Source organism: Nilaparvata lugens, chromosome 1 (assembly GCF_014356525.2).
Source record: "Nilaparvata lugens isolate BPH chromosome 1, ASM1435652v1, whole genome shotgun sequence".
Lineage (NCBI taxonomy): Eukaryota > Metazoa > Arthropoda > Insecta > Hemiptera > Delphacidae > Nilaparvata > Nilaparvata lugens.
Genome location: NC_052504.1, coordinates 50,238,716 through 50,253,683, shown reverse-complemented (window position 1 = coordinate 50,253,683; position 14,968 = coordinate 50,238,716). Strand labels below are relative to the sequence as shown.

The 14,968-nt window shown below is 33.1% G+C and overlaps 1 protein-coding gene across 1 annotated transcript; it reads right to left on the bottom strand.

The window, feature by feature from the left end:
* Window positions 1-812: 812 nt before the first annotated feature.
* LOC120353164 (glycine-rich protein 5-like) lies at window positions 813-5,601 on the bottom strand. The gene is made up of 2 exons (XM_039435920.1): window positions 4,807-5,601; window positions 813-2,643 (listed from the first exon to the last, which is right to left on the bottom strand). Exons 1-2 carry the CDS (start codon window positions 5,000-5,002, stop codon window positions 2,168-2,170), a joined length of 672 nt encoding a protein of 223 aa, XP_039291854.1. The 5' UTR covers window positions 5,003-5,601; the 3' UTR covers window positions 813-2,167.
* Between the last annotated feature and the right edge of the window lie 9,367 nt (window positions 5,602-14,968).

Below are 14,968 nucleotides of genomic sequence, written 5' to 3'. Positions count from 1 at the left end.
ACTTCAATTGCATATGATACTTATAGTATTAAAAATGATATATTTTACGTAATTTGTCAAATATGATTTTCTTTAAAGTCATAATAATAGGTTTTTTATTTTAAGTCATAATAACCTATTAAAAAAGATAATGTTGATGTTTGATCCAGGTCCAATTGAACGACATAGAGTTGAGATGCGCATCCTTATCTTTGTCCCCTTCAATTTATTTATTCATCTATACAATTCGCACCAAGTCTATAAATGAGCAGCCTACAGTAATAATAAAAACGAAATAAAAAGACAGCCAGGAAGAATATAATTTAGAAAAAATGAAAAAGACATGCAATTCAATATATTTATGCAGAAAGAGGTATATGAATGAGAAATTTTCCAATGTAGTCTATGTAATATAAAGGCATACTTTGAATTCATTGTCATTCAATGTGTGGACTTTGAATTTAATGTATCACTATACATCAGGTTTTCAGTTTGCTTATCGTGAAGCCATTCCACTCGTCACATTTCAAACGTGTTTCGACTTGGAATCAACCAATTTTCTGGTATATTAATAATGAAACAAAAATGTAAACTTTTCAATTTTCAAATGGGTATTTCGAAAATAGCAGGTTATTAAACTATATTTCTGGACAAAGTATATAGTATTACTAATACTACCGAGAAATACTACTATTACCAAAGCGACAATTACTAGTAACAGAGTACCGGAACAGAACGGTAGGCTACATGGTGTGTACATTCATAAAAATTAGAAAAGCAGGTAGCCTACCATAACTTTTGTCGTTATTGGTTAAAAATTAAAGCTTACGGTATGTAAAAAATGAATAGCCGCTCTCGATTTATTATGAAATTCATGACAAATATGTGTTCAATATAATTATGATGATGATATCCTATAGTAATACTGTAAACAGTTTCTATAGAAATGGAACAATAAGGAAGAAACATGGTAGGCCTAGATGATACAATTTTAGGAAGGCCTAGTTATACATAATTGACAGCTTCCTCTACTTTTTTGAATAATTGATTCCACTGTTTATTTCCAATTGGAATTGTATTTTTCTATAAACATACAACTTTCACATCAAAAGAAATAGCCGAGCATAGATTTGGTTTCTAACACTTTTTAATGGTTCATTAGATTCGATAGGTGTCCTAAAATCTGGGTCATAGTAAATCAAAGTATAAAGGTCGAATGAGACTGCAATAAAGTTCTGTTGTCAACAATAGCGGGGTTTCTGTTTGCAACGAATAAAAATATTATAAGCTATTTTGACTCAATAACATTTAAATTTATATACACCGGTAGCCTAATTTTGTTTCATAACACAAATTATACAAAGTAACTTAATGAAATAGTAACGATTCACCTTTATGTGACTAGATGGTGGCTATAATAATTATTGTTTTTTTATTATTATTATTATTACTGTGTAAGCGGGGTTTTTAACAATATGGGTGATGTTGAAATGCTTCTAAGAAATTTTATTTTCCAAGTTGAGGGAAATGACGATATAGCATACCTTATTAAGGCACTATTGAGTTTTCGTAAGTACAGTACATTCGAAATTTACATTATTTTTATTTATTTACAAGCTGAAGCAGATTTGGAAATAACATAATCAGCATAATCATGTGAAAGTTTCTTTCAAATTTATTCATATTAAATCCTATGATTTTATTGAAATAATAGACGTTGATTATGGCTGATTCGTTCACTTTAGCATTTCATTTCAATCTAATATTTTTGTAGCTGGAGATGTGACTACTGATAATTTAGTAGGTATAGTCTGTCCAAACTGCCGTGAGCCCTGAAAGATTAAGCCGACCCTCGCTCACCCACACGCAGGCACACACGCTCGGCCTACCAGCGCCATTGATATACTATGTATACTACATATAGTATACAGGTAGGCAGACCGTCCCTTTACTCACACACACACAAAAAGAGAATGCGCTTGTGTGTGTGAGTAGTAGGAGGGTCAGCATAATCCTTCAGAGCTCATGCCTGTTTGGACAGAGTATAGTGCAGTAGCACAAAATAAGAGCATAATAATATATTGTTCCTTACTGCATGGCAGTAGATGACTTATAGCTGATCTCCTATATGCTATGATTCTTCAACTTGATTGCTATTGTTCTTCTATGTTTCTCCACTCTCTACATTCTATCTTCCACACCCCACTCCTTGTCCGCCCCCGGCCCCAAACGCCGACGCCGTCGACTGTGCCGAACTGATGCCGCCGCCGCCTCCAAAGCCACCACCTCCGACCGGGGGCGCGAAGGCCGGACCACCACCCCCTGCCCCAATCGCTGACGCCTGTGCCGAACTAATGCTGCTGGCGCCTCCAAAACCACCGCCTCCGACCGGGGGCGCGAAGGCCGGACCACCGCCCCCTGCCCCAATCGCCGACGCCTGTGCCGAACTAATGCTGCTGGCGCCTCCAAAGCCACCGCCTCCGACCGGGGGCGCGAAGGCCGGACCACCGCCTCCGAAGCTACCGCTGAACGAGGACGCCTGTGCGTTGGCCTGAGCTCCCGCCCCCGCACCACCACCACCTACCGCCGGGAAGAAAGAGCCGAATTGACGACGCTCTCTCACCAGCACTGGCAGCAGTTTGGAATGCACCTCGCTGCCCACCTCTACGCAAACACAAAGCGCAGTCGATAATTCATGTCAAACAAAGCATGCAGCTATTAGCTAATAAAATTAAAAACGTATGGCAGCCCTGACTCTACCCTGATAGCCACCTCAACTACACAAGCACAAATACGGTAAGTGAAATTATTTTTATAGTCACCTTTGCAGAAGTACAATGAAACAAATTACAAAATTCATATAAAACTGAGAAAAATTAACAAACAGCATATAATAGTAAGTTAACGTTAAGAATGATAGTTGAATCTGTAATTTAGATTACATATACGGTAATAAAAACAATTTAGTTAGACAAAACATAGATCAAATATATTTTATACAAAAAGTAACTAAATAATATATATATATATATATATATATATATATATATATATATATATATATATATATAATTCAATAAGATCTCAATTTTTTTCTTCAATTTTCTTCACAGAATTTCCATTTACAGCCAATTCATTTAGGTTTTTAGTTTCATTCGAGTTCTTATTCATGCAATTTCTTTTAAACTTAGTGTTATACTCTTTTATAGTGATCATTTTCTCCCTATATAAACTGCATAGTAGCCTTTCTATACGGTATCGGTACCAAATTTTTATAAAATAGTATAGGTATACAGCAAGAAGTAGACCTATATATATATATATAGGCTACTATGCAGTATATATAGGGAGAAAATGATCACTATAAAAGAGTATAACACTAAGTTTAAAAGAAATTGCATGAATAAGAACTCGAATGAAACTAAAAACCTAAATGAATTGGCTGTAAATGGAAATTCTGTGAAGAAAAAATTGAGATCTTATTGAATTTCAATTCAAATAAAGTTATGAATAGAATTCAGTACAGTATTGATGTAATCAATTCTGTACTCATTATTTTTTATACCTTATTATTTTTCACATTCTAACTGTTCTCAGATTATTTGGATTAATTTTATGATTGTATAATGTTATAAAATAAATTATTTCTCTAATAAACCAGCTATCAACAATCCTATGTCCCACCATCCTAATAATTTTCAGTATAATATATGAATATTATATAATTCCATCAACTTTTGAACTACATATAGGCTTACCTATACTTCATATATTCCACAATCGTTTTGTGAAAAAATGACACTCATTGACGGGATTAGAGCTAATAACTGAAGATCTACCAAAAATAATATAGGCCTATCCTGTTGATATTATTTGTACCAATAGGCACCATTGTAACTTGAATTTGAATTTGATCACTTTTTCCAAATTGCAAAAATTTCTCACTTGGGTCCTATTGATAGGAATAGACCTACCGATTGTTTCAAAATGACGGCGTTTCAACATGTTATAATATTTTTCATTACATCAAACTCACAGCTACTTACAGCCAAAAACTTACAGCTCACAGTCATATGTCAAATTGAGGAGAAACCCAAGCAGTTTTTAAGGCATAATGGCCTTCAATAGTGTTCGAAGTGAGCACAATAATTCGTCACACATCACACGGCACACTCATCAAGATGATAATGCGAGTTCTTCCCAGAGTTTGATGAGTGTAACTGCTACTGCTTCAATCCTTTTTCATAATTCGGGAATGTCAGCTTGCAGTGAAGGCACATACACACGGTCCTTAATAAACACACAACGATAGAAATCACACGGCGTTGGGTCATGCGACCGAGGAGGCCATGGAATACAAGCCATGTAGATCTCTCACGACCAACCCAACGCTCGGTTACAGTTATTCCAGTAAGGCGGCGCACCAACTATTGCTCAAGTGCTTGAACGTAATAAGAAAGTTTTTAAAAGTGAACATTAATGCCAAAAAAACAAAACTGTTTGAGTTTCTCTTTCATTTGATATAGTCTATCACCTGTGGCTGTAGGCTTGATAATGTATATAGTATTATAAAATGTTGAAACCCCGTTACTAATTTTGAAAAACCCGGTATTTTATAGTTTATTATTTTCACTTAATAATTTCAAGTTATGATTACCGTACAGGTGTATCATAACCTTCAGTAAGAGCATTAGAAACGCTGGATCAAACACAGAATACAAACGCTGGATCAAACACAGAACACAAACGCTCGATCAAACACAGAACACATTTTTTTATTTTCATATTTTTCTGTTTCAAAAAATTCAAGTGGCTTTCTAAGCTTACCTTTGGTGAATCCACTAACAATAACTGCAGCGAGGGTGAGTAAAACAAATGTGCGAATCATTTTTGAACCTTTCTTCCAAAATAGGATATAAAGACTGGCTAATTTATTTACAGAGAACAGACATTTATACTGATAAACAACTCTGGGCTTGAAGTATTGGTATTTCCATCTCTCCAGATATTTGCGATTGACCATTTGCAAAAATAATAATAATTACCTGTTTTCAACTTTCACCCTTCGGTCATTCAATCTCTTCAGCTAATTACATTTAGCTGAAACAATTCGTTGTTAGTAGTACCTATTATTCATTGTCAACGTCATAGCCTAATAAATTATTGGCGAGTGAATATTTTGTTGTGAGTCAGTACGTGACTAATCTGTTGACCCTGCTAATCTCATTGACATAATATAGGCCTGGTAATACGAATGTGATTCTTGAAAGGTAAGTTGAAATTTATATTAAAATTCGTATGTCCTTGTGAATTTGTTTTGAAATGAAAGCCTGGTTTCAAGATCTTAACTAGTCTGTAATAATAGTTAGTCCAGAGAGATCATTTCATGTTTATTCTGTACATTTTCTTTTTATGATATCCGACCAGTTGCACGGGAATCCAATCAAATACAATTGCCCTGGAATGATGTCGTCTAATATGGAACCACATGAATGAGAACCAAAGAGGAATGAATGAATTTGAATTCTATAAATAGGCCTAACGTAAGTTAATGGTTCTATTAATGCCTATTTCATTAGTAGAGGCAATTTGATTGAAACTTGTTATCGGTAGGGTATAAGTTGTAATGACTAGGAATAATTTGAAAATAGATCAGAATCATAAATTGTATTTCAAAAAACTTTTAAATTTCCCTTAGGTATGTAATTTGCTCTTTCAAACGAAATGCCGTAATATTACAGTACGGTATATCTTTATTTATTTTATTTATTTATTGATATACATATACATATAAAGGCTCACAGACAATACCATGAAGAGCCTTTTTTACACAATTAATAGATAACCATACTACATAATAATAAAAACTTAAAAGATGAAAAATATTATGGAAAAAAATAAAGAAGAGAATAAGATAAAAAGTAAATCAAAAATTGAAATAATAATAAAAATTAACAATAAAGATAAAGAAAACAAAAAGAGTTTCAGCCAGAGCTCATAACTTTTCATGACTCAAACGAGCTACAAGATAAATGCATTTCACAATTTTTCTTAAAGACATTAAATGAGTTCGAAAACGGATCTATATGTTCATTCAAAGTATTATATAATCTTAGACTTTTAATAAGAAATGAATTATAGTGATGAGTAGTTCTCACAAAAGGGATGTTGAACAATATATTTTTTCTAGGCCTAGCATAAGGTACATTGAAATTCAATAAATTTATGAATGATGGAATATGAACTTTATGATTTAAAATGTTGAATAATAGAAATAGAGCATTTACAGATCTGCGTAATTCTAGAGAGTGCACTTTAAATATCGATCTTAACTCACTAGTTGGAAAATTAAAGGGACAAAAGCAATTAAATTTTTTATGTATATAGATTATATAATTCCATCAACTTTTGAACTACATATAGGCTTACCTATACTTCATATATTCCACAATCGTTTTGTGAAAAAATGACACTCATTGACGGGATTAGAGCTAATAACTGAAGATCTACCAAAAATAATATAGGCCTATCCTGTTGATATTATTTGTACCAATAGGCACCATTGTAACTTGAATTTGAATTTGATCACTTTTTCCAAATTGCAAAAATTTCTCACTTGGGTCCTATTGATAGGAATAGACCTACCGATTGTTTCAAAATGACGGCGTTTCAACATGTTATAATATTTTTCATTACATCAAACTCACAGCTACTTACAGCCAAAAACTTACAGCTCACAGTCATATGTCAAATTGAGGAGAAACCCAAGCAGTTTTTAAGGCATAATGGCCTTCAATAGTGTTCGAAGTGAGCACAATAATTCGTCACACATCACACGGCACTCATCAAGATGATAATGCGAGTTCTTCCCAGAGTTTGATGAGTGTAACTGCTACTGCTTCAATCCTTTTTCATAATTCGGGAATGTCAGCTTGCAGTGAAGGCACATACACACGGTCCTTAATAAACACACAACGATAGAAATCACACGGCGTTGGGTCATGCGACCGAGGAGGCCATGGAATACAAGCCATGTAGATCTCTCACGACCAACCCAACGCTCGGTTACAGTTATTCCAGTAAGGCGGCGCACCAACTATTGCTCAAGTGCTTGAACGTAATTAAGAAAGTTTTTAAAAGTGAACATTAATGCCAAAAAAACAAAACTGTTTGAGTTTCTCTTTCATTTGATATAGTCTATCACCTGTGGCTGTAGGCTTGATAATGTATATAGTATTATAAAATGTTGAAACCCCGTTACTAATTTTGAAAAACCCGGTATTTTATAGTTTATTATTTTCACTTAATAATTTCAAGTTATGATTACCGTACAGGTGTATCATAACCTTCAGTAAGAGCATTAGAAACGCTGGATCAAACACAGAATACAAACGCTGGATCAAACACAGAACACAAACGCTCGATCAAACACAGAACACATTTTTTTATTTTCATATTTTTCTGTTTCAAAAAATTCAAGTGGCTTTCTAAGCTTACCTTTGGTGAATCCACTAACAATAACTGCAGCGAGGGTGAGTAAAACAAATGTGCGAATCATTTTTGAACCTTTCTTCCAAAATAGGATATAAAGACTGGCTAATTTATTTACAGAGAACAGACATTTATACTGATAAACAACTCTGGGCTTGAAGTATTGGTATTTCCATCTCTCCAGATATTTGCGATTGACCATTTGCAAAAATAATAATAATTACCTGTTTTCAACTTTCACCCTTCGGTCATTCAATCTCTTCAGCTAATTACATTTAGCTGAAACAATTCGTTGTTAGTAGTACCTATTATTCATTGTCAACGTCATAGCCTAATAAATTATTGGCGAGTGAATATTTTGTTGTGAGTCAGTACGTGACTAATCTGTTGACCCTGCTAATCTCATTGACATAATATAGGCCTGGTAATACGAATGTGATTCTTGAAAGGTAAGTTGAAATTTATATTAAAATTCGTATGTCCTTGTGAATTTGTTTTGAAATGAAAGCCTGGTTTCAAGATCTTAACTAGTCTGTAATAATAGTTAGTCCAGAGAGATCATTTCATGTTTATTCTGTACATTTTCTTTTTATGATATCCGACCAGTTGCACGGGAATCCAATCAAATACAATTGCCCTGGAATGATGTCGTCTAATATGGAACCACATGAATGAGAACCAAAGAGGAATGAATGAATTTGAATTCTATAAATAGGCCTAACGTAAGTTAATGGTTCTATTAATGCCTATTTCATTAGTAGAGGCAATTTGATTGAAACTTGTTATCGGTAGGGTATAAGTTGTAATGACTAGGAATAATTTGAAAATAGATCAGAATCATAAATTGTATTTCAAAAAACTTTTAAATTTCCCTTAGGTATGTAATTTGCTCTTTCAAACGAAATGCCGTAATATTACAGTACGGTATATCTTTATTTATTTTATTTATTTATTGATATACATATACATATAAAGGCTCACAGACAATACCATGAAGAGCCTTTTTTACACAATTAATAGATAACCATACTACATAATAATAAAAACTTAAAAGATGAAAAATATTATGGAAAAAAATAAAGAAGAGAATAAGATAAAAAGTAAATCAAAATTGAAATAATAATAAAAATTAATAATAAAGATAAAGAAAACAAAAAGAGTTTCAGCCAGAGCTCATAACTTTTCATGACTCAAACGAGCTACAAGATAAATGCATTTCACAATTTTTCTTAAAGACATTAAATGAGTTCGAAAACGGATCTATATGTTCATTCAAAGTATTATATAATCTTAGACTTTTAATAAGAAATGAATTATAGTGATGAGTAGTTCTCACAAAAGGGATGTTGAACAATATATTTTTTCTAGGCCTAGCATAAGGTACATTGAAATTCAATAAATTTATGAATGATGGAATATGAACTTTATGATTTAAAATGTTGAATAATAGCAATAGAGCATTTACAGATCTGCGTAATTCTAGAGAGTGCACTTTAAATATCGATCTTAACTCACTAGTTGGAAAATTAAAGGGACAAAAGCAATTAAATTTTTTATGTATAAATGTCTCAGAATTCTATTTTGAATTTTTTCAATTTCATGAATGTCTGTCACATTATAAGGCCCCCAAACTACTGCAGCATATTCAAGTTTACTGCGAACTAGTGCATTGAATATTCTTAAACTAACATCACAATTAGTGAATGGTTTGGTATTGCGAAATATAAAACCCAGTAATTTATTAGCACTACCTAGGGTAAAGTTAATGTGGTTCTTGAAATCAAGCCTTGGGTCCATGATAACTCCAAGATCTCGGATGTTATTAACACACTCAAGATTGTCACCTCCCAATGTATATAAATGGTGCTGAAAATTTATCTGCCTTGTATACACCATGAATTTAGTTTTAGATACATTCAACTTGAGTCTGTTCTGACAACACCAAAGGTTAACTCGATCAAGATCGTCCTGCAATCTGACACAATCATCAATGCTTTTTATTGACCTGTAAAGTTTTACATCATCTGCAAATATCAGGATTTCAGATTCTTTAATGCAATCAGGGAGATCATTAATTAAAAGAAGAAACAAAAGAGGTCCAAGATTAGATCCTTGTGGGACTCTGGTGGGGTTATCATAGTTTTCAGATGTGTGATTATTGTACTTCACTTGGGAAACTCTATCAACCAAATAGCTACGAAATATTCAATTAAGTCAGGTGAAAACTCGTACGTAATTAATTTATCTAATAATACATTAAAATTAACTGAATCAAATGCTTTCTTGAAATCTAAATATATTACATCTACACGACCTTGCATGTCAAGGTGAGAGGAAACAAACTGTGTGAAAGTCAGCAAATTACTCACAGTTGATCTACTGGGCATGAAGCCATGTTGAAAAGGGTTATTACATGCTTCACATGATCAAAAACTATTCTGTATAGAGCAGATTCAAAGACCTTATCAGGAGAGTCCAAAATAGAAATAGGTCGAAAATTGGAAATTATATTTGGTTGACCTGATTTGAAAACTGGTGTTATACAGGCAGTTTTCCATTTCGTGGGGTATTTATTAGTTTTCAAAGATAAATTGAAAATAAATCGCAGTGGTTCAATAAGTATATTCTTACAACCCTTTATAATGTAGGCAGGAACGCCATCAGGTCCAACTGAACGCGTAGCCTTAAGTCCATCAACTGCGGAATTGACTTGATTGGCTGAAAGGTATGGAATGGTCAGTACTGGTAAATCGAAATTACGATTACTGTTATTGCGGTTTACATGTTGAGCAGCTGCATTATCGCGATCACCTCCTATGACATCATAGATGGATGAGAAATAATGCGCAAATGCCTTTGGCACATCAGCACCAACATACTTAACCCCATCCATTTCCAAACAATCGCCCTTTGATCTAGATTCCTTTTTACTACCAATATAGTTCCAGAAATGTTTAATATTCGAATCTATATTACTCTGTAGATTAGCTATATAGTCTTTATAAGACTTATTGATTCTAATTTTAATAGTGGCTCTCAGTTCAACAAATTTACTACGGTAATATCTAGAAAAAGTCATTTTTCGTGCACATTTTTTTTTCTGATTTGTCTAAATAACCTAAAAGATTATGTTCAATTATGTAAGAGGTTGAGTTTAAACTTTTTATTCTTCCAAATGACAATAAGATGATATTATTATAAATGTTTTAATTATTGAATGATAAACACAAATAATGAAAAGTTTTTGATCAGCTGTTTTAGCACACTTGAAATTTGGCCAATCTGAATGTCAATGGAAGTTTAGGTTAGAAGTTCTATCCTACTCTGAAAATCGAATTATTTGAATAGTTTATAATAATATATATCTTATCTGTATTTTATTCATCCAAATAGAATGATAGTATATTATTGCAGAATACTTTATTGAATTCTAGAAGCATAAAATGATTCCGTTTATCCACTATGTTCCGTGATAAACGCAGTACTAGGAGGTTTGAGGTTAGTTTCTATTATACTCTGAAAATTGAATTTGAATAGTTTATAATATCTCATTTGTATTTCATTCATCCAAATAAAATGATAGTATCTTATTGCAAAATACTTTATTCAATTCTAGAAGCATAAACTTATTCCGTTTTATAATCTATTTTGTAAACATGTTCACATCAAATTAGAATCAGCTGACTTCAAGGTTATTTTACAGCCCTAGGGCCGTAATAGTATATTTCGCACCTAGGGCCGAAAATGAGACTTTTCTGGCTCGTAATCGGTTTTCAAGTCCGAGGCCGTAGGCCGAGGACTAGAAAAGATTGAGAGCCGGAAAAACATTTTTGCCCATGGTGAGAACGTTATTTTTCGCCACACAGAAAAATAAACAATATATATATGAGAATAATTGTCTATTATAAGCACTTTCGAAAGCAAAAGTGGAAGGTCATAGCTCTAGCAAATCTGAGGTAATCTGAATATCAGGAAATTGTCCAAGTATTTTTATTTTTTATTCTGATTTGTCTAAATAACCTAAAAGATTATGTTCAATATGTAAGAGGTTGAGTTTATAATTTTTATTCTTCCGAATGACAATAAGATGATATTATTATAAATGTTTTAATTATTGAATGATAAACACAAATAATAAAAAGTTTTTGATCAGCTGTTTTAGCACACTTGAAATTTGGCCAATCTGAATGTCAACGGAAGTTCAGGTTAGAAGTTCTATCCTACTCTGAAAATCGAATTATTTGAATAGTTTATAATATATATCTTATCTGTATTTTATTCATCCAAATAAAATGATAGTATATTATTGCAGAATACTTCATTGAATTCTAGAAGCATAAAATGATTCCGTTTATCCTCCATGTTCCGTGATAAACGCAGTAGCCTACTAGGAGGTTTGAGGTTAGATTCTATTATACTCTGAAAATTGAATTTGAATAGTTTATAATATCTCATTCGTATTTCATTCATCCAAATAAAATGATAGTATCTTATTGCAAAATACTTTATTCAATTCTAGAAGCATAAACTGATTCCGTTTCATAAACTATTTTGTAAACACGTTCACAACAAATCAGAATCAGCTGATTTCAAGGTTATTTTACAGCCCTAGGGCCGTAAAAATTTTACCGGCCTGGTCAGAAAACAATCACTTTCGGCCTCCATATGACGCACGTAAACCAGCTCATTACATCCAAGTGGGGCGAAAAAATTTTACCGGCCTGGTCAGAAAACAATCACTTTCGGCCTCCATATGATGCACGAAAAACAGCTCATTACATCCAAGTGGGGCGAAAAAACTATTCTGTATAGAGCAGATTCAAAGACCTTATCAGGAGAGTCCAAAATAGAAATAGGTCGAAAATTGGAAATTATATTTGGTTGACCTGATTTGAAAACTGGTGTTATACAGGCAGTTTTCCATTTCGTGGGGTATTTATTAGTTTTCAAAGATAAATTGAAATAAATCGCAGTGGTTCAATAAGTATATTCTTACAACCCTTTATAATGTAGGCAGGAACGCCATCAGGTCCAACTGAACGCGTAGCCTTAAGTCCATCAACTGCGGAATTGACTTGATTGGCTGAAAGGTATGGAATGGTCAGTACTGGTAAATCGAAATTACGATTACTGTTATTGCGGTTTACATGTTGAGCAGCTGCATTATCGCGATCACCTCCTATGACATCATAGATGGATGAGAAATAATGCGCAAATGCCTTTGGCACATCAGCACCAACATACTTAACCCCATCCATTTCCAAACAATCGCCCTTTGATCTAGATTCCTTTTTACTACCAATATAGTTCCAGAAATGTTTAATATTCGAATCTATATTACTCTGTAGATTAGCTATATAGTCTTTATAAGACTTATTGATTCTAATTTTAATAGTGGCTCTCAGTTCAACAAATTTACTACGGTAATATCTAGAAAAAGTCATTTTTCGTGCACATTTTTTTTCTGCTTGATTAATTGAATAATATCTCTAGTAAACCATGAGGGGAATTTAGATTTTATTATTATATTAGATTTTGGTACATGCAATGAGAAGGCTCTGTATATAATTTCATAGAAATGATCAACTGCTAAGTCAACATCCTGAAAGTGATACAGTGCGTGCCAATCCGAGTTACAGAGCGTCCGGTAGAGTTCAAGGAAGTTAGCTTTTTTGAAATTATAATAAGACGATATCTTATATCTCGTATGGTTTGGAATTTTCTCACGAAATTTAGTAGGTATATAGAATGAGGAATGAGTCCCGTAAAGGTAATCTTAGAATATTATTTTAATAATGATCCTCATAAGAGCACGATCCAGATAGGTATCCTAAGAATAAGTTCTAAAAATACCTGATATGGATTATCCAAGAATTTCACAACAATAAAGTATGGATTATAGTTTATGACGGTATTGTTCTATTTTAGGATAATAATTATAAACAAGATTTCTCTTCCCTTTTGAAGATGGGAACAATTCTGGAAACCTTCAACTTATCATTTGAAGAGGAATTTCAAAGGTTCCGGCAAGTAGGCTATGCTACAGCAGCCCTTCATAATAAATGCTGGCACCCCATCAGGGCCCCCAGATCCCGATAAACTTACTTTATTCATTACATTCAGTTTCAGAAGGCCTACATCTTCAAGATTAACAAAGGGAGTATGCAAATTATCAGTAGCGGTATCATCTATTTCAAAGCCTGCAGAATGTTTTATATTGTATAATTATGTCCTTGACAAAATTTCAAAATACTCAAGGTATTTGTATGGTTATACCATAGAGAAAAGACAGCCCAACTATCAGTTGTATCTGGTTATACCACAGAATACATTATAGAAGTTTTCTCTGGTTATACCTTGTACAGATTGATATAATGATTTATAATTCTCATTATTACAAAAAAACGTGAAAATAGATTATTCAAATCCTTTTTTTTTGTCTAGTTGAGAAGTTGATATTGTGGTAATTATTCATATTGAATGAAAAAGACTAAGAAATTGTCAAAAAACACAGATTTATTGATACTTAGAAAGATCGGTTTCGGTTATTACACCATTGTCAATCTCTGATAAACTAAAAAATCTGCTCTGTTCTGCTGCTCTTGTATTTAGTTTTAGTTTATCAGAGATTGACAATTGTGTAATAACCGAAACCAGTCTTTCTAAGTATCAATAAATCTGTGGTTTTTGACAATTTCTTAGTCTTTTTCATTCAATTATTCAAATCCACTCAAATTATATGTAACAAAAAGCGTTTCATCTTATCAATATAAATAAAAATCGAGAGCCTCAAATTTTGACATTCAATAACTTTTTTATGTGTGCACCGAATTTGATGATTTTTTTTAGTTGTGTTCATTATGTTCTAGACCAGGTTTATGGCCTATCAAATTTATAATGCGACTTCAGGACTCTTTCCTACGGTCCTTCAAAGTTTACATGTAATCCTTGAGGTGCGTACAGATTTACGCGCCGCGAACATGAGCAATTCACTTTTAATCAGCTGATGCCAAGCTTTTTATATCTGTATCTTACCGTTTCTGTAAAAATACAGATATAGTCAGCTGATTAAAAGTAAATTGCTCATGTTCGCGGTGCGTATATCTGTAGGCACCTTTATGGGAGAAGATTTGTGAGCTGGCCACACACAGAAATAAAAATCAGCTGTTATAATAATTGCGTCATCCAACAGCCGTCGGTAGACGAAGATTTAAAATTTTCCTCTACAATTTTTTATCCATAAAATTTTTCTCTAAAACGCATACTTTTTTAGTTATAACCCTTCAAAAGCCCAAAAAAACTTTTTTCCAAATTTCATTCCATCATAACTTTTTCGTGCAAGAGATACAGAGGAATTTTGAATCTATGAAATTCAGAGCATTTTTTCAACTTTGGAACGATATATCTTCATGCTCTGACGTCAAAAAATGAGTTCTCCAGCGCTCTCCAAAGAAAACCCTGCCTGATTTCTGGTGTGTTTTCCATACACATGAGGTAA

Excerpts from the sequence above, each read along its gene's own strand:
- LOC120353164 (XM_039435920.1), bottom strand. The coding sequence starts at position 5,002 with ATGGTCAATCGCAAATATCTGGAGAGATGGAAATACCAATACTTCAAG. Across the intron at positions 2,644-4,806 it reads TGTTAGTGGATTCACCAAAG|AGGTGGGCAGCGAGGTGCAT; the intron begins GTAAGCTTAGAA and ends GTGTTTGCGTAG.